Source organism: Sceloporus undulatus, chromosome 4 (assembly GCF_019175285.1).
Source record: "Sceloporus undulatus isolate JIND9_A2432 ecotype Alabama chromosome 4, SceUnd_v1.1, whole genome shotgun sequence".
NCBI classification, from domain to species: domain Eukaryota; kingdom Metazoa; phylum Chordata; class Lepidosauria; order Squamata; family Phrynosomatidae; genus Sceloporus; species Sceloporus undulatus.
Window position 1 is genome coordinate 193595088 of NC_056525.1, and position 26665 is coordinate 193621752.

At 44.6% G+C, this 26665-nt stretch overlaps 2 protein-coding genes across 2 annotated transcripts in view; both read right to left on the reverse strand.

Moving 5' to 3' along the window:
• Positions 1-20709, reverse strand: part of KLHL14 (kelch like family member 14) — a 102843-nt gene extending 82134 nt beyond the window's left edge. The window contains 1 exon segment of the mRNA XM_042463221.1: positions 19706-20709. Coding sequence (XP_042319155.1) covers positions 19706-20709 — 1004 coding nt within the window.
• The window catches only part of LOC121928461 (opsin-5-like), an 896145-nt gene that overhangs the window by 571554 nt on the left and 297926 nt on the right, over positions 1-26665 (reverse strand). The window lies entirely within an intron of this gene.

Consider the following 26665-nt stretch of genomic DNA (forward strand, 5'->3'; position numbering starts at 1 on the left):
GCAGAAGAGGTTAATGGGACATTCAATTTACATTGTGTGTAGTGGGAGAACAGGGTTGGCATTCAGATATTCACAGGCCTGTTACAGACAGGCCAAAATAAAGCTGCTTCGAGTCACTTTGGAGGTATGGTATTTCAATGATGCATGCATCCTAAGATTCCAAAAGCCACACCAAAGGCACACTCCAGTCCTAAGGACTGCAGTGCAGCTTTGGTGTGGTTTTTGGACTCTTAGGACGCATGCATCACTGAAATACCATACCTCCAAAGTGACTCGAAGCAGCTTTATTTTGGCATGTCTGTAACAGGCCACAGTCTCCTTTGTATTAGGTGTAGAATAGGGAGGCATATGTCCTCATCATACTGAGACATGCAGCTTAAACTTCCAGATGGCTCCAGTGGCTTCATATATAGAGAGAAAAGATTAAATCTTGAGGTATTTCACAAATCAAAGGTTACTGAACAGAATGTACAGAACACCATCTTTTGTGATGGCCAACCAGCCAGGACTAGAGCCACCATAATACTGTACCTCTTATTAATGTCATAACATCATGCTTCTCAATAGTGTCAAAAGGCACTGAGACATCCAACAAGACCAAGAGGATTGCATTCCCACCACCAGTCCACAGCACATGTAATCTACTTGAGCTACCAAAGGCTGTTTTTCTTCCCAAACCTGTTGAAGATCTAGATTCAAATAACCTGTTTCTTCCAAGATTGCATGGAGTTGAGAAGCTACTGACCTCTCCAGAAACTTGCTTAAAACAAAACTGGAGACTAGATAATACAATTGCTAAGATGCACTGATCAAAACTACATTTCTTCAATAGAGATTAGAGTATTGCCATCTTGAGGATGAAATGGATCTTATTTTTCTGTACAGAGGTGTTTATTGTCTCTGTGGCCAAGAATTTCAACACCCTCACCCCTGTGGGAGCCTTTACCATAGAATCATAGAATCACAGAGTTGGAAGAGGCCAAAAGGGCCACCCAGTCCAAACCTTGCCATGCAGGAACTCTCAATCAAAGAATCCCTGACAGATGGCCATCAAGTCTCTGTTTAAAGACTTCCAAGGAAGGAGACTCTACTACACGCTGAGGGAGTGTGTTCCACTGTCAAACAGCCCTCACTGTCAGGAAGTTCCTCCTAATGTTCAGGTGGAATCTCTTTTCCTGGAGCTTGCATCCATCATTCCGGGTCCTGTTCTCTGGAGCAGTAGAAAACAAGCTTGCTCCCTCCTCAATATGACATCCCTTCAAATATTTAAACAGGGCTATCATATCACCTCTTAACCTTCTCTTCTCCAGGCTAAACATCCCCAGATCCCTAAGCCGTTCCTTGTAGGGCATGGTTTCCAGATCCTTCACCATCTTAGTTGCTCTCCTTTGCACACGCTCCACTTTCTCAACATCCTTTTTGAATTGTGGTGCCCAAAACTGGACACAGTATTCCAGGTTGGGTCTGACCAAAGCAGAATAGAGTGGCACTATTACTTCCCTTGATCTAGACACTATACTTTTATTAATGCAGCCTATAACTGTATTGGCCTTTTTAGCTGCCGCATGGCACTGTTGACTCATGTTCAACTTGTGGTCTACTTGGACTCCTAGATCCCTTTCGTTCATCCAGTTTCATTCAGCCAGGTGTCCCCCATCCTATATATGAGCATTTCATTTTTCCGCCCTAAGTGCAGTACCTTACCTTTCTCCATGCTGAAGTTCATTTTGTTTGCTTTGGCCTAGCTTTCTAGTCTATTCAGGTCATTTTGAATTTTGATCCTGTCCTCTGGGGTATTTGCTACTCCTCCTAATTTGGTGTCATCTGCAAATTTGATAAGTATGCCCCCAATTCTGTCATCCAAGTGACTGATAAAGATGTTGAATAGCACTGGGCCCAGGACAGAACCCTGTGGGACCCCACTGGTCACTTCTCTCCAGGATGAGAAGGAGCTACTATTGAGCACCCTTTGGCCAGTCAACGAATTACAAATCCACATAACAGTTACCTTGTCTAGCCCACATTTTACAAGCTTGAGAGAGGGGTCTGATAATACTTGCCCATATTCTCAGGATAAACAGGCTGAAAGGTATCTAAATAAAACTGATAAGACAATGAAGCAATTATCCTCAGCACTGATCTTGTAGTAACTGTAATAACTAACTCACCATGAATACAAGAATTTTTCTTGCAAACACAATGCAAACTGGTCACAGTGAGTTATTGAGAACTTGAGCTAAAAGGTTCTCGTGAAGTGCCTTCCTAACCACTCATAAAAGTTCAGCTGGCCTGTGTTGTTGCAGATGCAGTAATGGCAGAGTCATTAGACTTTTCTGTATCCATTATCATCACAGTTTTTTTTAAAGATTTTTTTTAAAAAATTCCAATGTGCTAGATATACAAATGTTAACTTTCTCTGAATATTCCTTTTCTCAATAATTTAAGATCCAGATTCGTGTTAGGTTTAGTTTCCATCACCACTTTACTTCAGATTTGCATGTACAATTGGTAACTAAAGTTCCTTGGAAAACACAAAGTAACAATCTCTTTTCAGTGTCTGAAGTCCACCATCACATGGAGCTCTGATTTCAAGCAATGCTTCTCAAGCTAACTGATGCTGCAGGCCAGTATTCCCCCCCTCCCCCACATACCAGGAACTGTTACCATATTTATGTATAGAAGCGTACCCCAACTAACAGAGTAGATCTGTTTCTGATCCTTACATCTTTAACAAAAAAAAACTGGTACTGGTGGCAGAAATAACATGGTGTGCATCTACACTAGTAGATGTATCAAATAGCATCTATAATGCAGTTTGACACCACTTTAAGTGCTGTAGCGGCATCCTATGGAATCCTGGGATTTGTAGTTTTAGCATTCTTGTCCAAAGAATACTAGTGGCTCACAAAACTACAATTCCCAGAATTCTGTAGGATGGAGCCATGGCAGTTAAAGTGGTGTCAAACTGTATTTATACAGTGTATTTCTACACTGTAGAACTGTAGAACAGTGTAGAAATACACTGTAGTGGCTCACAAAACTACAATTCCCAAAATTCTGCAGGATGGAGCCATGGCAGTTAAAGTAGTGTCAAACTGTATTTCTACAGTGTAGAAATACAGTGTAGAAAATCCATGGAAAGAATAGGGTTAGGTTCCTACATCACCACCACCGCCACAATGAAGGAAAGGAAAGGAAAGCAGCTCAACATGTTTCAGCCAACCCTTTACTCAAAACTTAACAATATGCACTTGTGAAATTAAACAACTAGGTCAGGCATAAGCAACCAAAAACACTTTGATCTTTCCAGAGAACAGCTGAAAGCTTCTTCCAAAACACATCCAGGGATGATGGAAGGAGCCCTGGTGGTGCAGTGGTTAAATGTTGGTACTGCAGCCATTCACACCCACAAGGTTCATTCCCAGGTAGGGTTCCAGGGTCCATTCAGCCTTGAATCCTTCCATAGGTTGCTAAAATGAGTACCTAGCCTGTTGGGGGTAATTAGCTTACACATTGTAAACTGGTTAGGGAGTGCTTAAGTCCACTGATAAGCGGTATAGAAATGTAATAATAATAATAATAATAATAATCGGTTTTTATATAACGCCCAATCACTGGGAATCGAGCGGTTTTTACAATAGGGGGGGGGGGGGGGGGGGGGGGGGGGGGGGGGGGGGGGGGGGGGTGTGGGGTACCAGACCGTTCCCTGCCCACAGGCTTACAATCTAAAGAAACGACACAAAAGGAGAGGGAATGGTGAGGGGGGGAGGGCATCAGGTCCAGCATTCTTCTCTCCCTCTGAGGCCTGGACCAAAGCAGATGGACCGAGGAGGGCTCTTCTCTTCAGGCTAGCCCCTGATGGAACTGGGCCAGCCTACTCTCTCCCTCAATGGCCGAAAGATGTAGGGAGGGAGGAGCCTCCTTCTTCAGGCTAGCCCCTGATGGTACTGGGCCAGCCCACTCTCTCCCTCAGAGGCCGAAAGATGGCAGTTAGGGAGGGAGGAGTCTCTTTCTTCAGGCTAGCCCCTGATGGAACTGGGCCAGCCTTCTCTCTCCCTCAGAGGCCGAAAGATGACAATTAGGGAGGGAGGAGCCTCTGTCTTCAGGCTAGCCCCTGATGGAACTGGGCCAGCCTACTGTCTCCCTCAGAGGCTGAAAGATGACAGTTAGGGAGGGAGGAGCCTCCTTCTTCAGGCTAGCCCCTGATGGAACTGGGCCAGCCTTGTCTCTCCCTCAGAGGCCGAAAGATGACAGGGAGGGAGGAGCCTCTGTCTTCAGGCTAGCCCCTGATGGTACTGGGCCAGCCTTCTCTCAATGTACTTGCTATTGCATTTGCTGTGATTTCTTCCAGCTTCCATTTTTCTTATGATTTCTAGTCTGTTGTTGAAATTTATAGATTTATGCATTTTTAACATAGTGGGAGAGCTGGTGTGCTAGATTAATCTGCTTTCCTGTTTTCTCTCTATTTTGCTGTCCATACATGCTCAGTAAAGGATTCTGGAGGCAGCTGCTGTTTACCTTGCCTTTCATAAGCAGGCACACAAAGCTACAGTAGGATCAACTAAAGTGGAATTGTGCCCTTTCCCAACTCGAGTTTTATTGCATTGTTTACTGCAGACAGGCTGGTCTGAAGTTAAAAGTTTCTATTTTTTTAGCTCCATCTCACCATCCTCCCAATGCCAATGCTGATAAAAAAAAAAAAATTCCAGCTAGACAGAAGGGAAGGAAGAAAAGAGGTGGGGGCTGGTCAGGTTAAAAAGAATTTGTAAAAAGGAACTTCTTTGTCAGAGAATTTGTTAACTGCAGTGTGTCAATATTATTACCCTACAATATTATTATTGCTCCTCCATATTGGAGGGCCAGCCATCAATGGATTGGAACAACCACAGTTGGCCCCACCCCATTATTGTCAAAGATGGTTTGTGCATGTGGCTGCAACAACATGGTTGCGTGCATGTCCACCGACAATAATGGGAGTTGAGGTCCTGACCTATTCTGTGGAGGGCAGATTTGGAACAGAACCCCTACCAAAACGGAGAACCGACTGTATTTACATAGGTCCCTGGAAACTTAGGCGGGTTACAGACGGGCAGGGGAGGACATCTTGGAAGTGTATTTAGCTGAATGCGGAGCCTCCAGACGGCCTGCCCCGGGGGCGTGCTTCAGGTGTTGGAGCTTCCACACGGGGGGCAGTGAAGACGCCTCACCTGGGTCCGTTTCGGACCCGGAGCTTCCATACCGCCGCCTCGGAGGACGCTGCAAAAAGAGAAGCAGCTTCCGCACGGGCGGCCCAAACCGCGGCTTTTTTTTTCTTTTGCCGGCTGGCGGATGCAAAGCTGCGCAGCTGCAGCGCTAAGCAGCGGCAGAAAGCCTATGTGCGCATTTAAAGCGCCCAAACCCCTTTAAACTTTCTCTCATCTACGAGGCCATGGAGGCTGGCATCTATGTGCCAGGGAACCCCAGCATCAACATCACAGGCCAGCAGATCGGGCCCCTGATACTGGCTGACTGTGCCTACCCCATTCGGAAGTGGCTCATGACCCCCTTGAAGAGAAAGAGAAGAAGAAAGCAGGGGAGGATGTGAGGGATGCCCTGGCAGATTTTTTTCTGACAAGGAGAATCTGAAGGATGGCTCCTATGCCATCATCTGTGATGTCAGAGTGCATTGTACTGTAATACCATAAGCACATGAATAAATGTATCCCATTATCCACAGTTTGAGTCTGCCTATCATTCCTGATCTGTGCTGTGGGCATGTTTTGCCACGTGCCTGAGGGGGACACACACAAACACACACACACAAAAGGTCTCCTGGCGCCTGTTTTCCTGGGGCAAAAAGATACATCAGCTCCAACTGCCAATTGCCCCTTTGACAATGTATCAATCCCCTTCAAATTCAAGCTTTCCTAATGGCCCATTTGAATGTATCAATGGGGCACCCAGAGGACATCTATTGGGGGAGAGATTCAAACTGCTCCTCTGAAAACTTTCATTGGCCTAGGACCACCTTGGCCTAACGGCCCAGAGCCGCAGGTGCCCATATATACCCGTGCGCAACTGTGCAAGACCCCAGGACGGCGATCAACATGGCAGAGCCACGCAGGAGGGTCCCGGTCCGAATCGCTTACTGGACAGACGAAGAGGTCGGGATCCTCCTGGACTCCCTGATGCCACAGGCAGCCGCGAGGAGGGTGATGGCTAACACCAACAAGCCCAACCGGGGGCATTTTCTCGAGGCATCTCGTGCCCTCCGAAACCAAGGGTTTCAAAGAACGCTGCACCAATGTAGAGTGAAGTTTAAAACTCTGAAGGCAGCGTTCTTCAAAACCCTTGAGGATTTCGGAGAGGCGCCCCCGGTTGACAGGCAGCCACCATTCTTCTCGCGGCTGAAGGACCTGTGGATCAGGGGAGATCAGCCCAGACCGGAAGATCGCCGTCCTCCAGGTAAGCCAGAGCTCTTGCCATGCCCTGTCCTACCCTCCTTGACCCTTCCCTTGCCCTCCTCTCCTTCCTGCATGGTGCCAATGCCATCCCTCCTCTTCCCTTCTGCAGGCGTGCGGCCGAGGCGGAGGTGGAGGGAGGGACGGCACCCTGCCAGGTTGCCCTCTCCACCATCCTCGGGGGACGAGGATGTCCCCGAGGGTGGGCCACAGCCAGGACCAGCTGCTGTGGCCCCTCCGCAGCCAGAGCAGGCTCCTCTGGCGGCAGGTAGTTCCCCAGGGTGAGGGGTGGGGTTGCCTGCCTGCAGCCCCCACGACACTTGTGCCCTCGTCTGCCATGCCAGCATGGTAACTTGGGCCTTTCCTTCCTTTTTTCCAGGGCTTGAAGTCCTCGCTGCTGTTGCTGCCGCCGAGGAAGAGGAGCCTGGGCCGACGCCGCCTGCAGGAGAGCCAGGGCACTGGCCCTCGATGCCAGTGCCCTGGATCGTGTCCTCCAAGCCCGGCAGCAGGTAAGTGTGGAGTGAACCCAGGGAAGGGAGTGGGGGGCACCCAGAAACTGCCTGTGGGAGAGGGTGATGGGCTCCAAGGTGATCCAACCATCCTCTTTTTTTCCCCCCAAGAGAACCGGACGGAGAGGAGGTTCGCTGCCATTGAGAGAAGGTGGACAGCGGCGGAGAGAGTCTCCTCCATGGAGGAGACTCTGCAAGAGATCCTCCGCCGGCTTCCCGCCCACCGCCTCCTCCCCCTCCCTGAAGCAGCTTCCCTCTCCTGCCCCCTCTGCCATCCCCCTCACCACCCCCTTCACCCTCCCCCTTGTAAAGATTGTAAATATGTACATAGAAATCGTTTTGTTATTGTAAATTAAAAAGTTTATTTTTTAAAAAAATTTGTGTGGTTAATTATGCGCAACTGCGGCAGTGTGGCTGTGAGTGTGAATGGGATAGCTTAGGCGCAACTGTGCAGTCTAAAGCTAGGCAGGAGTGCTGTGAGGTAGCAATGTCCAAACTCTGTCCTTCCAGGCATTTGGACTTCATGTCCCAGAATCCCAGACCACAGGGCAAGGTGGCTGGGGATTCTGGGAGATGAAGTCCAAACGCCTGGAAGGACAGAGTTTGGAGATGGCTGGTTTGGGAACCAGTGAGCCAGGCATGGTGGGAGGAGAGAACAGGAAGGGTAGAATAGAGTAGATAGGGCTGGGAGGGAACACATGCCCTGGGAGGCGAAATGATGTCTTTATGGGACATCATGGGACCTAGTGCCTTGTCAGTGCTCCCTGCCCCTTGATCCCAGGCCCTCTCTAGTTGCCCTTTGCCTTTGGGGGCAAGTTTAGAGGGCATCAAAAGGTCTTGGGCACATTCAAGCTCCGGGGTCTCTTTTTTTTTTTCCTTTGCCGGCTGGCGAATGCGCAGCTGCGCAGGGCTAAGCAGCGGCGGCAGAAAGCCTATGGGCACATTTAAAGTGCCCAAGCCCCTTTAAAACAATGGTGGTCTCCTGCCAGCTGGTGATCAGCTGGTGTTGGCATCCTTGTCCGTTTGCACTTTGCCAGTGTCAGCAGCATCATAGATGCCTCCTCTCCTTTGGTCCCCGCGCTCCTGCTGAATCTGCAATGCGCAGCCACAGCTGTCTCCGCTGCCATCTCCCCTCACCTCCTTTGTACATATGTCAATATTTACAGTTTTAGCGTTTTTTATTGTTAGGTGAAAATGGCAGAGGAATGTGTGTAGGGGTGCACTTTAAAGTCCAAACTTTCCAAGCAGCGCATGCGTACATGTTGCTCTAGGGTTAGGGTTAGGGTTAGGGTTAGGGTTACGAGTCTTAAAATGCGCTGCAGCTGTGCCTCAGCTTCCACAGCTGCATGGCAGCGGACGTTGCAATTAAAGCCTGACTGCAAACTGCACATGTTCCAAGACCCCAACTCACTATGCGACGGAGCTTTTAAATGGGCAACTTAAATTAGCGGCGTAGCAATTCTGGTGTACCGGTGCAGCAGCTCTCATGGCTTCTTCCACTTCTCAATATGTGTCAGCATTCAGGTAGGACTGCTCCAGTTTCTGCAGTTACTCCAGTTTCTGGGACCATATAGCTATAATGTCAGCCATCTCAGTATGAGACCAAGACATCCCCCTGCTTTTTTTCGGGGTGCTGGTGGATGGCTGAGCCATCCTGCCTGGTGGCAAAGGGGAGCCGCCACACAGCTGTGCCAGGAGCAGCCGAACTGTGCCCTTTCCCAGGTGAAAATGGTGCAGGAATGTGTGTAGGGGGTCACTTTAAATCCCAAACTTTCCCTTTTCACTTTCTACAACCAAAACATCCGCCAGCAAAAGTTACAACTTCCCGCGGTTCTAGCAACGCATGCGCACAAGTGGCTCTAGGGTTAGGGTTACGAGACTTAAAATGCACCGCAGCTGTGCCTCAGCTTCCACAGCTGCATGGCAGCGGACGTTGCAATTAAAGCTTGACTGCAAACCACGCATGTCCCGGGAACCCGACCCATTATGCGACGCAGCTGACACGGAGCTTTTAAACCGGCAACTTATATTTGCGGCGTAGCAATTCTGACGTATCGGTGCATCAGCTTACAGACGGAACTGCGCAGGTACGCCGCAAATCAAAAAGAAGCGGAAAAAAGCAGCACCTTTTTAATGCCGCTTCTTCCTGCTTGAGGCGTGCGGGGGGCGTGTTCATGACGGCATTCAGGTAAAGCCCATCTGAAGGCTCTACCTTCATGACGTCATGAGTACATCCCTTTTTGCCCGTCTGTAACCCGCCATTGTGGACCAGCACTAAGGGCTGATTAACAGACCACCACTCTCAGCAGAATTGTTTTAAAGGACATCAACCTTCCTCTGTCCCTTGTGATGTTTCATTTCTGATATTTCAAGTGGTATTTGGTCAGAAAATTATGTTGTGGACCTAATTTATCTCCTTCATTTGCTCTGTTCCAAATGCTACATAGGTTACATACAATCCAAATCCCTTCTTAAGTTTATCAACTCTCATAGGAGTACTAAAAGGATGCTTGTTTCTTTGTAAAGGCTGGTTATCTTTTCTCCTTGGAGACTTAAGACAGGATTTATTTTGGCACAGAGGTAGTGGTGGTGGAAGAGTCTGGCATTACTTCTGCATTCCTTCCCCTGACTGGTCTGCCTTTGATAATCTTGGCAGAGTTTGTTTGAGCTAAAACAGTTATTTCCCTTCCAATGACACAGCAAGAGATATATGCTGCCTAGAATCTTGGGACCCATGATCTTCCTGAAAAGACTCAATGCTAACAGAAAACTCAGCTACAAATGCCAGAGCCAAGAGATGCTTTTTGTTTCCTAAAGGAAATCCTGGGTTTAAAAACTAGTGACAGAAAATGTTATTGTTTATTGAAGTTCCCTCAATTCTTTTGAATATTTGCTCAAGTCAAGTATGAAGTGATACGTTGCACTAATTTTGTAAACTATGAAGTGTACTATGCTCTTGTGAGGCTAGGGAATTATCATGCTGAAGAGATTTGTTCTGTGGATGCCTTTCAGCAGGTGAACCTTAGAAACTGATGCCAAGGACAATGCCTCTTTAGAGGAAAAGGGCTGTGTTTGTTTGTTTATAGTAGGCATCTTTTGATTCTGAGGTTTATCTGAAGATGGAAATACAGTGGCCAGGGGACAATATTTAACCTAGTAACTCTGATGGCAGCAGGTGGTAGATGGAGCATCTATTACCCAGCAGGATGGACTGATTTAAATTATCAATCACTTAGGCTGCAATTCTGTGCAAAAGTTAAGCTCTCTAACCCAGTGAAGTCAATGGTCCTTAAGCATCCTTCCTTTGTGCAGGATGGCTGCCCAAGAGCATTTTTAAATAACTGTGTGTTTTTTAAAAAAAGTTTATATTTTAAAAAGAAATCTGTATACCACTTTGAATTACATCCAGAAGTAGATATTGTATACCTCTTTCAAGGAATAGTGTTTTGCACACATAAAAGTGTACCAACCAAGTCAATTTACATGAAAGCTAGATGCTCAATTATTGCTAATAGTTAGTGGATAAGTCAACGTTTTCCATGAGATAAAAAGCTAAGAATGAATTAAGTCTGAAGAAAGGGCAGATATAAACAAACAAACAAACATAAAATTGATTCAGTGCAAGATAGCATATAAACAGCATACTGACTTTGGATCTAGGTTCAAATCCTGACCAAAATTTTATTCACTGGTGGATTTTGAACCCATTTTTACTATATCACAACTTAAGAGATCTCATGTGGTTTTTGAAAGGTTAAAATTGGATCTTAGATGGTGTCATGTTAGTAGATGAAGCATGCGACACATATATGAGACACATATAAATAAATGTCCATGCACTTTGTCAAGTAGGTAGACATCAACAGTAATAATTTCAGATTTCCCTTCACAGAAAGCATAAGAGATTCATAAGTATAAGAGATCACTCAGTTGAGTTCTATGGATATTCCTAGCAATATCTCCTAGATACAGAGATGAGGTCACAATGGCATTGGTGAATTAATAAATCCTAATTATCACTTTCAAGCTTGCAATAATCAGTTACACCACACAATCTCTTGTGATATCACATACTCATATTACTTGACCCCAGAAGGCAGGTATTTTTTCAGTTATATTTTTGTACTTAAAAACAGCCTTCAGATTAGTATGTCTGTGAGTGTGCCATATGTTGGATACGGAATAATAGAATCAGTCATAAGAAAACCTGACATGGATCTAAAAGGGTGAACATGTAGGGATTTACATGTGCTCAGCCAGGTTTTGTTTTCACTTTGTTTTTCTTTACCTTCACTTTAAACAGCAGTCCCACCCCACCCATGCCGTAAGAGAACCTACATTTGAAACTTCTATTTTACACTTGTTTTGCCATGTAGCATGGAAGGCTGCTCTTCAACAAATACAGGTCTACTAAATTATGTATATTTCATAATCTATACATAAGAAAAAGAGTGTGATGAGCAGGGTGGCTTAATGGTGAATGAAGAACACTGTACAGAGTACAGTGGGAACTCAGTATCCATGGGGGATTCACTCCGGACCCCACTATGGATACCAAAATGTATGGATGCGCCGCACCACCATTAGGGACAATGAGACTTCAGATGAGGTCCCGTTGTCCCTAATGTCTGCTCGGCTTCATGCCTATGCTGATACTGAGGACAATGGAGTCTGTCCCCAATGGCAGCACAGCCATGTGTATGCACCACCATTAGTGACAACAGGAGCTTGCCATCCACGGATGCTGAAATCTGCAAAAGGTAAGACTGTGGATATTGAGGGCAAACTGTATTTCTGGCTCAAAGGAGGTTTTAAGTCAAATCTTTCAAAATTTCCTTTAACAAAACCACATCTTACCAAAATTGTTTGTTGCTGCTCCAGAGACTAGGACCCAGAGCAATGGATGCAAGCTACAGGAAAAGAGATTCCACCTCAACATTAGGAAGTACTTCCTGACAGTAAGGACTGTTCAACAGTGGAACACACTCCCTTGGAGTGTAGTGGAGTCTCCTTCTTTGGAAGTCTTTAAGCAGAGGCTGGATGGCCATCTGTTGGGAATGTTTTGATTGTGATTTCCTGCATGGCAGGGGGTTGGACTGGATGGCCCTTGTGGTCTTTTCCAACTCTATGATTCTATGGAGCAGGAACAAGATACGTATCCAACAGCAGATGCTACCTATCCACACCCCATTACTTTAAATGGAACCTACTAAATTCAGTGTGCTTATTTCCACACTGATAGTATGTGTGCTGTGGTAGTTACATCAGGAAGACCCAGGTTCAAATATTCACTCAACTACAGAACTGAGTATAGGTTAGTCACCTTTTCTTAAGGTGACAAAACCTGATTGAACTACACACTAATAACAAGTGCTTTATCAGTTCCTGGCAGTCATACTTTTTTGCATTAATGGATTCTAACTTTGCATCTACTGTACTTTGATTATTGTCCAAAAAATAAAAAGAAAAGCAAAAGCAAACAAGCAAGCAAACAAACAAAACCATCCTAGCTGCTAGAATGAACTGTGGTGAAGTCCACTATATACCAGACCCTTTTAGACAATCTAGTTCTATTTGACAGACAAGAAAGAATAGGTATATTTTCCAATGGATTTTCGTTTGTTCAGTCATTGAAAACATCATGGTAACCAACCTTACCTAGACAAAGAAAAACAATAAAAACTCTGTTCTGTCTTTCTATGACACAGCTTTCTTGACGAATCAAGGTTAGTAGGAAAAAGAGATCCCAACTCTTTTACACATTCAATCATCTTATATATTTTGAGACAAAAATGGGAAACAATGCACATGGAGTAAAAACATTTCATTTTATCTCAATCTATGGGGGAAATGGAAAAATAAAGGGAACTCTTTATTCATTACTCCAGTTTCTAGCTCTTTTTACTTTATCTTTAACCACTCTGGGGACTAGAGAATAAAATGTAATTGAAAGAAAATGGTCTTTCTTTAAGAAAACTGTAACTTACAATAAAAGTATGGCTTTTTCTCAACAAGTCAATGACAACTGATTGCTAGTTTAATCTTACCTCTAGAAAACTGTATAAACACTATGGTCTTCAGACAAGTATCCCCATATATGTAGCTTAGCATTTCCCCCCTTCATTTAGTAACTGAGATGTAACACATAGATCTGATTCAAAAGTAACAGCAAGCATGAGATTCACACACTCCCTCTTTCCTCCTTTCTCTTCCATAAGGAAGGGGAGAAGATTCACATATTCCCTCTTTCTTTCCTTCTCTTTTGTGAGGAAGGGGAGAAGATTTAATATTTCCATTTGCAATTTGTAACAAATTACTTTTTCCCACTTTGCTTGAAGCTATTATTAGTACAAATTGTATTTAGTGCACAAACCAGGATATTAGAACAAAAATGGTTTTTTTTATTCCAGTTTAGCTAACTATAGATTGTGGAGTCGAAGGCTTTCATGGCTGGCATCCATAGTTTTTTGTTGGTTTTTCGGGCTATGTGGCCATGTTCTAGAAGAGTTTCTTCCTGACGTTTTGCCAGCATCTGTGGCTGGTGAAAAGTCAGGAAGAAACTCTTCTAGAACATGGCCACATAGCCTGAAAACCCCACAAAAACCTAAATATAGATTGCCTTCTGGGAAAAAAAAAGGAAGCTGCTGTTTCTTACAAACTGGAAAAAATGTTATATTATACTCGTCAAAAATAGCCTTTGAATGAGAAGCTTGAAAAATAGAAAACAAAATGAAAGGTGACAATTAAACACTTAAAAGTAGAGGCTGAGCACCCATAATCCTAAAATCCAAAATCCAAAATGCTCCAAAATCCAAAACGTTTTGAGCACCAGTATCCCACAAATTCAGTAGTTCAATGTACAAAAACTTTGTTCCATGCAAAAAATAATGACAAATATTGTATACAATAAGTAGTGTCACTAGGGGGATGCGGGGGGGGGGGGGTCAGATTGCACCAGGTGGCACCTTAAGGGAGGGTGACACTACTGCTCCTCAGACCCCTACTTTTTGGCAGAAATGGGTAGTGGCATTCATCTGCTTCCCTTTAAAATGCTTTAAAAGATGGAGGGAGTGGGGTGAAGCTCAGTGGGAGGAGAAAGGGGAGGCCACAGAATGTTTTAAAATTAAAATTTCAATTTTTAAATTTTGTTTAATTTTAATTCTTTTTAATTTAATTTATTTAAAAACATCACATTTTAACCAAATCTTCACTATGTATATGTAAATACATTTAAGTTGTGCATATGATATTATAATTTGAAGGTACAGTGTGCCCTTGGCTTACTCGGGAGATCTGTTCCGGACCCCCCGCATAAGCCAAATACCGCGCATGCTCAAGCCCCATTCAAGTGAATGGGGCTTGTGCATGTGGTAGCGTGCGCACGCCACGGGCGCATGCCCTATTCATCTGAATGGGATGCGCTGCCCCTTGCGCCCCATGCAGCTTTGCACATATGGTCAAAGCCACATCTAACGCGGCATACTGTATAATTTTAATTCTGCTAGTTGTTTATCTCACAACTGTGAGCATTACACTCAGTGCTATATGGAATTTACAATTTATGAGTAACATTGGTGCAAAAAAACATTGCTAAGGATTCTGTATGGTATGAAACTGGAGGAGGTCAATGGAGTGTGTGTGACACCATGAGTTACCGCATGGGTGAAGTAGGGATACCATTGTATACAATTATCTTTAGGCTATGTAAAAAGGTATATCAAAACATAAATGAATGTTGTGTTTAGACCTGGGTCCCATCCACAAAATATCACATTATTTATATCCAACTATTCCAAAATTCAAAAAAGTAAATAAAAATAAAAATAAATTAAAAATCTGAAAAGCGTCTTTTACTAAGCATCTTGGATAAGGAATACTCAACCTGTATATGACTTAACTTTATGCTGGACTGGTGCTAGAGAATACTCAGCCCTTTACACAGCTTTTATAACTACAGTTCCTGTTGAGAATTTTTAGGATTAGCTTTCACTAATCCCAATCAGGCTTAGTTTTTGAATTAACAAATGAAGAACTTGGTTGGAAATCTTTAAATGTCATAATAAACAAATTATGTTTGCAAAATGATAATGTAAGTTTCTGTATATTTTTATCCTTTAAATAGCTTCTAGAATACACACACACACACACACCTTCTCATAAAATATTCCTTCTCATTCTCTGATATATAAACATATATATGAGAGAATGAGAAGGAATATTTTACTACATCTGAAACTGAGTGTTTGGAAATTGCAAATTATTAGCTACTTGAAATATTAGCTATTTGAAAAGTAATTTTTTATGATGGTCTGTGCATCAAATGAAAGTATTATAGTTTTACAAATATGCACTAGTTTTGCAGTGGTGATAAGAGTATTAGCATAATTTCCACACAGTGACTGTAGCATCATAATTCAAGCTTTAGGCTATTTGCTCCTTTCTCTTTAGTGATAGTTTAAACTTTGCAACTAGGGCAAATCCCAACACATCTGTGTGCTCAAGTTTTAAGTACTGCATTAGGAACAAAAGTGTTATTTTAAGCAAATAGGTAAGACAGTTATCAAATGATGCTAAAGGCTTGATACAGCTCCCATTAAAGTAAATGGGAATCTGCAGCATGTTGTTAATCAGACTTTAAGAGCAGGTGTGTTTAGCAATTCTGTGTTTCATCATTATAGTGTTCCAAGCAGATGTCTATGCTACCTGTTTACCTCTGAAAAGAAAACCTACCAGAATACTCCTCTCTTTTTTAAAAGAACCACATTTGCAAGTATCCTTTATTATTATCTTTTCATACAATACTTCATGTAGTTCTCATTTACCTGTTGCTGCATAGATACTCATAGCATTAACTGGAAATTTTCCCCCCTATTAATTTCAGTACATCTATTTACTTTTGTTCCAGACTTTTTAAATATGCTCCTACTGAATCTAAAATTCTAAATAATATCCATATATCAATATCATATAATGATTTAATATTTTTTAAAAGAATATACTTCTTTCATGCAAAGAACTCCCACTTTGCCTTTTGAAGTTAAGAACTGAAACTGAATTTTAACAATATAGCACCATTTTAACAAAATAATATGGGAAAGATGAGCCTTTACTTTGAATATGCCCATACAATGTTATATGTGTAAGAAATATCTAGACTCTTCTTTCACATTTGAGCACATTACAAATGTAAATTTAAGGAACATAATTTAAAGTAATTACGTGATTATACAGTACGGTCAGTTTTACATGTATTTTTTGTATTTATTTATTTTTTTTGCTTAAAGGGTAAAAAAAAGATGACATTGAGAAGCAGACGTATCAGCATCCCTGACACCTGTAAACATTCAGTGGTCAGAACGCCAGTACATATCCTTCAAATGATTTGGACCAGTGAAGCTGGAAGGTATCTGCACTGAACCAAACAGCCTGGTATCTCAGCAATCCACCACAAAGCACAACCCATCGCATCCCAGGTGGTGTGCAGAATTCAGGCTAAAATAGGCACTGTACACTGCTTGTGTCAAGCCAAAACAGTAGGAGTGTTTTCTCCTCTAGACAATTGTCAGATATCTTACTGCTAGTGACTTAAATATACTTTATACTGCACACTGCTCCTACTACATTTCATTCTAATCTTTACCACTGAGATGAACAAAAAGTGCAGTGGAGAGTTTTATAAAATCAGTGTAGATCCAAAGATGAGAAACTCTTCAAATATCAATATAAATCCTTAACATAAAACAATAAAAGATTACACTGATCGAAACAGTAGGAATCTCATAAGAGCTTTTCTTAAAAGATATGGCTTTAATGCTACAGTAAAAAGTGTAAGAAAAGTTCAGAGACATGTATAGATTTCCAAAACCCAAGTGCTTTACATTCTACAGAACAGAATGCAATATATATTTGAACAGATAAGTTTGTGCATATATTTTAAAATGGCCTCCTAACTGACCAGTTTAAAGATCTGCATGGTACATTTTGTCTACCTAACATTACCTTCATACTGCCTCTCTTTAATATTATGGTTCCTTTCATCACCTACAGGAAATCACATGTGATGTCACAGGCAGAAACTATATGACAACACAACTTTTTGCCTTATCTCAAGAGCTGTAAGTATCTGTAACATTAATAAGTATATAAAGTAATTTCATAGCAAGATGTAAATTCAGGCACCAGAGATCTGAAAAGTGTACTGTAAATTTACAAAATCAGTAAAAACCTTCAAGTGGGAATAATGGGACACACAAGAATGAATCGTCTCTTACTGTTAAATCTAACATTTTACATTGTATTGAGGTATCATGGGAACAAAGTATTATGCAGTAAAGAATCATGGGGACTTCCACAGCAGAAAGATGTGAAGCTGGCAAGATAACCATCTCCCAGTAGAAAGGGCCCAGGGAGCTCATAACAGGATTTAAAAGTAATGCTACTAAGCCGTGGCTGTTTGCCCATCCAATTTTCTTCCCATATTGTATTTTAAGAGGCATCTACTAAATTATCCAACACATTCCACTTTCAGTTGTCACTAGTCTTGGTTGCTGTACACATCCCTATGAAACTGGTTCTGTAGGTGGACAGTCTAGCTAACAATATGAAGAACTCCAGAACCTGTTAAGCTTTCTTAAGTTTGTGATCTTCACCAGAACATTATTCTCTTCGCCTTCTTTAGCTCTACCCCTTGCCCACAAATCAGCAAAAACAGATGCCTCCCCACAAACCTTCTAAAAGCACCAGCATGGGCTGTAACAACAAAACCTCTTTGGTCCCTTTGGGAAAAGAAGGTAGGAGAGAACTGTTCCTATTTTGCTAGGTCTGTCTAAAGGGAAGACAGTTTCTTAACGTTACAATATGCATTTACCAATGGTAAGACATCAGTAAATGTCTTATGCTACAAGAGCATAAAGAGGGTACAGAGGATACCGAGATGCAGTTCAAACGTTTCTCTCTCTTTGCATTTCCACCATGGTATTATTTTATTAAACTGAAGCTTTGGTCCTAGGCATTTGGGCCGAAGTAAGTCCTGGGGAACTCAAATGCAGCACTTACCTGTGCATAGGCAAGAGAATTGCACTGTAAATTGCTTCCCTGTTCCTAGTGTGCTCATACTCATATTCCACCCTTCTCATCACATTTGTCTGCTAAGCACAAAGGTTTTCCTCCACGTCCTTGGCCCACTAGTTCTGTGTTTCAGTTTGGATTATGAGACTGCGCAAATGACCTTGAAAATGTTTAAGCCATGCTTAGTCTATCACAGGACACAGAGAGATCTTTTAGCACCTTTGAGACTAACTGAAAGAAAGAGGTTGGCAGCGTGAGCTTTCATAGACTTCAGTCTACTTCCTCAGGTGCATTCAGAGGAAGTAGACGGAAAGTCTACAAAAGCTCCTGCTGCCCATTTCTTTCTTTCAGATAGGAGTTTATCACACTAGGGAAACTGCGCGGGAAAATGAGAGTTAAACGAGATTCAAATTTAAACAAAACTTGCAAACTCAGGTAGTTTATCACACGAGGGGATTGTCCAAGTGAAATAACACGAAGTTAATCCAAACACACGGCAGAGAAAAATGGCAGCTTTTTACTTCCGTCTTGTTCCAAAAGTAAAAAGCTGCTGGTTTTCTCTGCTTTGTGTTTGGATTAACTCCACGTTATTTCACATCAACAGCAACGTTGTGTGATAAACTTTGGGCATTTCTGGGATTTCTCCAATTTAAATCTCGTTTAACTGTTGTTTTCCCTCGGTATTTCTTTAGTGTGATAAACTCCTTAATCTCAAAGATCTCTCTACTACTGACTCTACGGACTATCTTTGTATCTTTGAATTTTAATCTGTCACAGTATAAGAGGTTTATGGGGATGAAGATAGGAGTTACTGAACAGGTTTTTCTGTTTGCTAAAGATGTGGGGAAAATATATATTTATACAGTGGCTTTTTTTTTTTTGGTTACAAATGATGAAATTTAAGATGTTTCAGTATATGTATCTTAGGTATAAATGTAGCGTAACACAGACCCACCTTCAAGAAACAGATCAGACAAGTTCTCTGCAAACTTTTGCCTTTACCCATGCTATACAGACTCCAGTTGCCCAGTTTTAGGCTTCTTTTGCACCTGGCCTTGCCCTGCCTCCCTTGCAAAGCCAGGCTGCATCCGCACTGCAGAAATGATCCAGTTTGGCACCGCTTTAACTCTTTTCTGGCTGAAGGCTATGGAATTCTGGGAGCTGGAGTTTGTTGTTGACCCAGAGCGGAGCAGAAGGGAAAACTGAGGAGTGTGTGTGTGTGTGTGTGTGTGTATCTATCTATCTATATATCTATAGACTTTTATAATTTTTGATTACTTGAAAAAGAGGTGGAAAGATGTTTATAACTGAGAGATAATGCAAATCTGGACCTATAAAAGATTATACAATGATAAATAAAAGAAAGCAGAATAAATAAATATGTAGACGACAGATGGCAGATGAGAGGAAGATGTGGAAGAAGGAAAAGAATAAGGGAAACATGAAACATTTTTTAGTTGTGAGGCATATTAAGTTATTTAGTTATGGGGCACATTAAGCTTTGCTCCACTCTGGGCCCCACAACAAAGTCCAACTCCCAGACTTCCATTATCCTTGAGCCAAGACACTTAAAGCGGTGCCAAACCAGATTATTCCTCCAGTGTGGATGCATCCAAAGGGTGAAAGCGGTGCCAAAGCGGGTTATTTTTCTCCCGTGTGGCTGCAGCCCTGCCCTGCCCTGGGGCTCACCTGCTGGCCAGGCTCTGCCTGCAGTGCTGCCTGAAGGGCATCAGGTGGTAGTTCATGGCGTCCAGGAGCAGCTTCTGGCAGACCGGGTCGGTGCGCATGAACTCCACGGACTGGACCCGCTCGACCAGCTCCGGGGCCGGGATGAGGGCGAAGCGGAGGCGCTTCATGAGGTCCGGGGCGTACTGCATGCGGGTCTCGCGGTCGTGCTCCAGCCACAGGACGGACATCTGGAAGAGGGCCAGCTCCGACTCGACGGGGGGCGGCAGCGAGTCCAGGAGGGCGCGCATCTCCTCGAAGTTGAGCAGCAGCACGTCCTCCACCAGGTACTTGTTGGCCAGCTTCTTGGTCTCCTCCAGGCCGTGCAGGGCGGCGATCTTGCAGACCTGCTTGTAGTTCTGCACCGAGATCTGGTCGTTGAGGAACTGGACGCAGAGCTTGGTCACCTGCGGCAGGTGCAGGATCTTGCTGACCGAGAGCACCTCCTCCACCGTGTCCAGCGAGAGGGTCACGTTGGCCGTGTAGAGGTACTCCAGCACCAGCCGCAGCCCGATCGAGGAGCAGCCCTGCAGCACCAGGTTGTTGATGGCCCGGGGGCTGGCGAGGAGCTTGTCTTCGGGGGAGGAGGAAGGAGTGCCGGGCTCGTCCTGCTGCGGCGGCTGCGGCGGAGGCGGTTGCGCTTGGGTTTGTGGCTGCTGCTGCTGCTGCTGCTGCTGCTGCTCTTTAGCTGGCAGGCCGTCCTGAGGGTGGTGGTGGTGGTGGTGATGGTGGTGGCCACCCCCGCCTCCTCCTCCTCCTCCTCCTCCGGCGGCGGCGCTGGAGAAGAGGGATCGGAAGTACTGGGAGCAGGAGGCCAGGACGGCCTTGTGGCAGTGGAACTGCTGCCCTTGGGCCGTCAGGGTCACGTCGCAGAAGAGCTGCTTCCTCCAGAGCAGGTTGAGGCCGTGCAATAAGTTGTCGCTGTGGCTCGGGTCGAAGGTGGACGTCCTGTCGCCGGACCTGGACATGGCGATGACCCGCCGGCCGGGAAGCCCCCGCCTCCTCCGACCTGGGAAAGAGGGGGGCAAGGCGGAGCCCGGTGGGAAGGAAGAAGGCCAAAGGAGAACCCCCAGCAACCCCCCCCCCCACAAGGGGAGCTCCAGGCCTCAGGGGCCCCTCCTCCCAGCCTTGGCCAAAGCCTTCATGGCTGTGTCTGCGGGCTCTGTCTGGGGCTGGAGGAGGGCCACGACTTCCCCAGCGCCCCCTCAGGGGCTTGCTTCCTCTCTTAGCCTAGTGGCCAGAGTCCTACTCCTGAGTAGCAGAGGAGGGAGACTGAGGGGAGGATGGAGGAAGGAGAGGGCAGGTCGGGGGGGCTGCTGCGAGGAGAAATAGGGCAAAGAGACCAAATGATACAACTCCCAGAGAAACTCGAGGAAAGAGCACAACAAAACCACCAAACAGGAGGAGCCCTTGCCCCCCGACAGACCCAGCTGCTTCGCCCCCCTCGCCTTGCCAGCCTTGGTCTGCGGAGGAGCTTCGGGGAAAAGGGACTTGGAGGGCGGGGGGGGGGGGGGGGGGGGGGGGGGGCCGGGTGGGGGGGGGGGGGGGGGGGGGGGTCGCCCGGGGGGGTGGGGTGGGGTTTTTTTTTTTTTGGGGGGGGGGTCTTTCCTGAGGCCTTGTGGGCGCTTTCACTCTCTAACTCTGGGCAGAGTTGGAGGGGAGAGGAAGAGGAAGAGGCGGGAAAGTGGCGCCCCAGAGAGAGGAGCATCCCTGGACAAGTCCAGCGGAGCAGGCGGCAGTGGAGCCTGAAAGAGCCCCGGAGCGGCTGCTGCTGGGGCTGAGAGGGCGGGAAAGGCAGTGGCCAGAGCTCGCCCCAGCCATTGGCCAGCAACAACGCCGTTTTGCCTCGGGCCTTCTCCTGGGCGGGATGGCCGCTGCTGGGACCGGGGTGGTCGGGCCAAAGGGCTCCCTTGGGAGCAGCCCCTTCGCCCGGCCACTTTCCCTTCCCTCCTGGAAGCAAGCTCCAGGAGCCTCCCCCTTTCAGTGGACCCGGTCATCCCTCTCTCTCTCTCTTTCCCGCTGCCTCTTTTTACACACACCTCCTCTTCGCCCTCCCCTTCTTTCTTCCTCCTCTGACCATTCCTTGCAACCGGAGTTGATCCTCCAAAGACTCTCTCTCTCTCTCTCTGTACAGTCTCTCTGTGTGTAACCCAACTGCACCCTCCCCACTGCCCCACACCATACACACACACAGAGAGAGAGACTTGGAGCACACAGTAACCTCACACTCCCACCACAAACACACACATACCCACAACCCCCCCCCCCCCCCCCCCCGAGATAAACAAGCCACAAGCCAAGACACTCAGGCCAGAAACTTACCTGCTCCACAACCAGCTGCCAAAGTAAAAAAACAAGGTTCACTTAAGCTCCCCCTCCCTTTAAGAAAAAAAAGCAAAGACAAAAAATAATAAGAATAATTCAATAGTCCTTCCTTTGGGGGAAAAAAAAGGTTTGGATCTTCAAAAAGAGGAAGAGGGGGGAAAAGAGAGAGAAAGAGAGAAACAGACAGAAAGAACCTTCTGGTCCCCAACTCGGAGCAGTCACTCTTTACCCTTTTATTTGGTCGTACATCACTTGATCCCCGTGAATTAGCAAGAGAGAAGAAAAATGTAGGAGAGAAGGAAGGAGAAGGGAAGAGAAAGAGAGAGAGAAGGAGAGAGAGCGATAGAGAAGAGAGAGAGCGCAGAGCTTTCTGCAAGAGGAGAAGAAGAAGAAGAAGGGGAAAAAAATGTACGTGTGACAAATTATGCTACCAAGAAACAACACATCATTATCCTTGGGCCTGGGGCTCAGTGAGTCGTAACGAGAGTAATAGGAAATCCACGGTTGGGGAGAGAAACGGTCGCGCATGGCCGGTGGAGAGAGACCATACAGGGGGATGGATGCTGGAGAGACTCGCAAAATTATGGCTCAAGGCTATTGTAAAAATTGTCGAGCGTAAATGACTGCGATTTCAAACATCTTTGGAAGAAAGAAGGGGAGAAAGCCACCCTCCCTCCCTCCTCTGCCTCTCTCTCTCTCTCTCTCTCTATAAAGAACCGTCAAGTTTTAGTGCGCATTGCTAATTAGTCAATTTCTCTCTGCCTTCACAGGCTGGCGACTTTGCTGCTGAGCTGAAACTGCTAATTTCTGTGACCAGCTTTTTTTCTCTTTTTTTCTTTCCTCTTCCCTTCCTTAGCTGTGATCTGGATGAATGAGTAGCTGTCTCACAGAGATGACAAAAATAAACTCTAATCCCCCCCAAAATTTCCACTACATCTTTCTCATGCATAGATTTATGATCCTGGAGCGCCCAGTGCAATATGCAAACTTTTTTTTTGTCTCTACAGAATGATGCTAGATTCCCATTACACCATCATTTCTTTTCTCCCTCCCCATTTCCACCCTCTTGTCCCTCCAATGCGATGGTGGGTCTCAAAACTAGAGATATTGTCACACACACACACACACACAACTGTGTTATCACTTTGACAAGGTACACCCTCATCCATGCATATAGAGAAATGCAGGAGCAGAGGCTAATGCAGAGTATTAGTAGCAGAGCTGTTCCTTTGGCTTGGTTCTTCTGCACTATCAACGATTTATGCTCTTGTTTGAAAGCATATTCTCCCTGTCGTTTTGTCTGGTTAGACAAGCGTCTCCGCATTTCACTGTCAGCTACTCAACAGATACAGGTTCAGAAGTCACTCCTTGTTGTCAGATTAGCATATTGTCAGATTTGGCTCTCGCTTTAGAGGCTTTGCAGTGCGGAAGCCTGACTCCCAAGAACAGGGAAGCTCAGCTTTTCTTTAACAAACACAACCTTTCAACTTTTTTGCCCGATCCAGAAGAATTTAGGAGCTACGCCATTCATTGATTAGGGCAGCTTTGTATCTCCCTTCCTTCAAGAAGGATCTGGATAGAGGACAAACTCTCCGCAGTTGATCCATGATCTATTGCACCCTCACAATTCTAGCTCGGTTCTCCTGTTGTCAAAAATCCAGGTGCCCACAAAGAAAAGCATGCCCTTGAGTGTGACGCACATTAAAGGTGACTCAAGAACAACACTTCAGAGAGAAAGTTGAAATTAAGGTGGTGGCGGGTGGGGAGTAGAGTCCTAAGATCCCAATGAATAAAGCGTTTGTAATTAAAATGCATGCCAGGGGGTTTAATCTCAAAACACTAGCCCTTGTTTTATTCCTTCTGAGTTTGCAGAGGCATATGCTGATGGAGGAAAAACCAGCTGGAAGTTGAATGATCCAGGAAATGGGAAGACCCAGTTTGTGATCAGGCCACCGACACTACAAAAATAATGCTAACACCAAATACTTTGGATTAGTCTATGCTATTTATCGTGCAACGTATCGTTTGCCTGCTCTTAAAATACCCTTTGTTCCTCCATTGTCCCATGTTTTGGTTTGTTGCATTGGTAAGTATAAGGCCATCCACTATGTTAGGAAATTCAATGCATCCAGGCCTCACTTTGGATCCACCAAGATCTTTAGATGGACACAATACAATGGAGCCTACATCAGTTTTTGTTGCTACTTGACATTTGTAGTGTGTCTTAACGATATGGCAAATAAGGAAAAACAGAATGCTCCTGTATGAACATGCTCTTGGAAAAGCACATGCTCTGAGCCTTTTAGACACACACATACACACATCAATACCAACTACTGTGGATTGTTACTGGGCATCTGGGGAAAACAGTTTTCTTGCCATCCTATTGCCTTTGAACTTCAGTACATTACTTTTTTTATAGCTACAAATAACCCCGGAGGGTATTTTATACAGTTCTTCATTAAATTATCTCACAGGAACTTATGCAAATTTAAAGTCACAAAGAGATGTCTTTCAACATTTTTTAATAGATCCAGTGAACAATTTCATTGTGTTATCAGTGATTAAAAATGCCTGTTACTAGAAAATAGTTGTCTTGTTTGTTATCTCCAAAGAAAGGTTTGACGTCCCCTTGGGAGTCTATGGTTAATGGACATTCAAGTGTCATTGCAGTGGATCACAGCAAACTAAACAGTACAGGGCTATGAAATGTAAAGTTTGGATTCCTGACTTTGTCATGGTTGCTCTTTTTGGGGCAGTTTTGCTTGAGGCAGTAGCTGTGGGGCTTGAAAATTCGATTACGTTTTATTTAAGCACTACATATAAAGTCTATTGATAGAGAAAAGAGATTGCAGTTCTAATAGCAGGAAAAGCAAGATGGATGGGTTGTACCTTGTGAATCTCTTCAGTTGCACTGTTACTGGAAAATATTCACAAACAGGCCCTCCATATTCTCTTGGATTGGGATTTGGCAGATTTTGGTTCAAGTCCCTGGTAATCTTGAAACTCCATGAATGATCTGTGACAGGTCAGTCTCAGCCTGACTTATCTTGCAGTCATGAAGATACGGGGGAGAGGAGCCATGTATGCTATGTCCCACTCAGTGGGAGCAAGACAGCAAACTCAAATGCATTGTTCTCCATTTGGGATTCCATTAAATGTTGTGCCTTAGGCTAAATTTTGGACTACAGAAACTTCTGAAACAGGTTTTTCTGTTTGCTATAGATGTATGTTGGGGGAATACATATTTATACAGTGGTTTGTTTGTTTTGCAAAAGATGAAATTTAAGTATATATATCATAGGTAAAAATGGAGTGTAACACTAACAGGATTAAAAACCCCACCAGTGCAGCTGCATAGCTGGTTGAATAATCTCCTTTGCAACTGCTTGTATCACAAAAACTGTTGGGGGTACCACCATTACACCAAGGCTGCATCTGCATTGCAGAAATAATCTAGTTTGTCACCACTTTAACTGCCATGGCTCGGTGCTATGGAATCCTGGGGACTATAGTTTTGTAACTGCTTGTATCTCTGCCACAGAGCTCTGGGATCACAACAAACTACAGTTCCCAGAATTTAATAGCATAGAGCCATGGCAGTTAAAATGGTGTCACACTGGATTATTTCTGCAGTGCAGATGCAGCTTAACTCTGAAAATGAACTACCATTAGCAAACTGGGCCATTTGCTAGCACAATGCCTTAATACATGTGTTTGTTTCTTTATTTATAGTACTTCTGCAGTGTGTCCCAGCCTACAAAGGCTCCTGAGGCAATGAACAAATAAAAACCAATTAAAGTACTCTTTGTAACACTCCTAAAAGCAGTCTAAAAACAATAGTAGAATCTAGTTTTAAAACAGTTAAAACAGCAATTTCAAACACTGAATGCCACGTGGAACAACATTGTTTTGGCTGCTGACCAGAAGCTTAAAAGAGATGAAGACAACCTAACTTTCTTGGGTAGGGAGTTCCACAGTCCAGGCATTGACACAGAGAAAGCCCTGTTACCAACCAATACTATGCAACAGAGCCTCCTCTGAAGATCTCAAATTTCTGGCAGGCTCATATGGGAGGAGGCGATCTTGCAGATATCCTGGTCCCAAGTAGTTCAGGGCTTTGTAGGTCAAAACCAGCACTTTGAATTGAGCTTGGAAGCAAACTGGAATCCGATGCGGTTCTTTCAGGACTGGTGTTATATGATCTCTAAAATGCACATATTACACCAGTCTGGCTGCTGCATTTCCCACTAGCTGCAGCTTCTGAACACTTTTCAAGGGCAGCACATTACAGTAGTCTGACTGAGAGGTAACAAAGGCATTAACCGCTGTGGCCAGATCTGCCTTCCTCAAGGAAGGGCACAGCTGGTGCACCACCCAAAGCTTGACACTCCTGGCTATTGCAGGAATCTGGCTTTCCAGGAGCAGTGTTGGGTGCAAGAGCCACCTGCAAGCTAAAACCTGATGTTTCAGAGGGAAAGCAACCTCATCCAGAACAGGCTGTGATCCCAGTTCCAGGTTGGTTTTCCTACTGACAAACAGCACTTTCATCTTGTCTGGATCAAGCCTCAGTCTATTTTTCTGCATCCAGTCCATTAC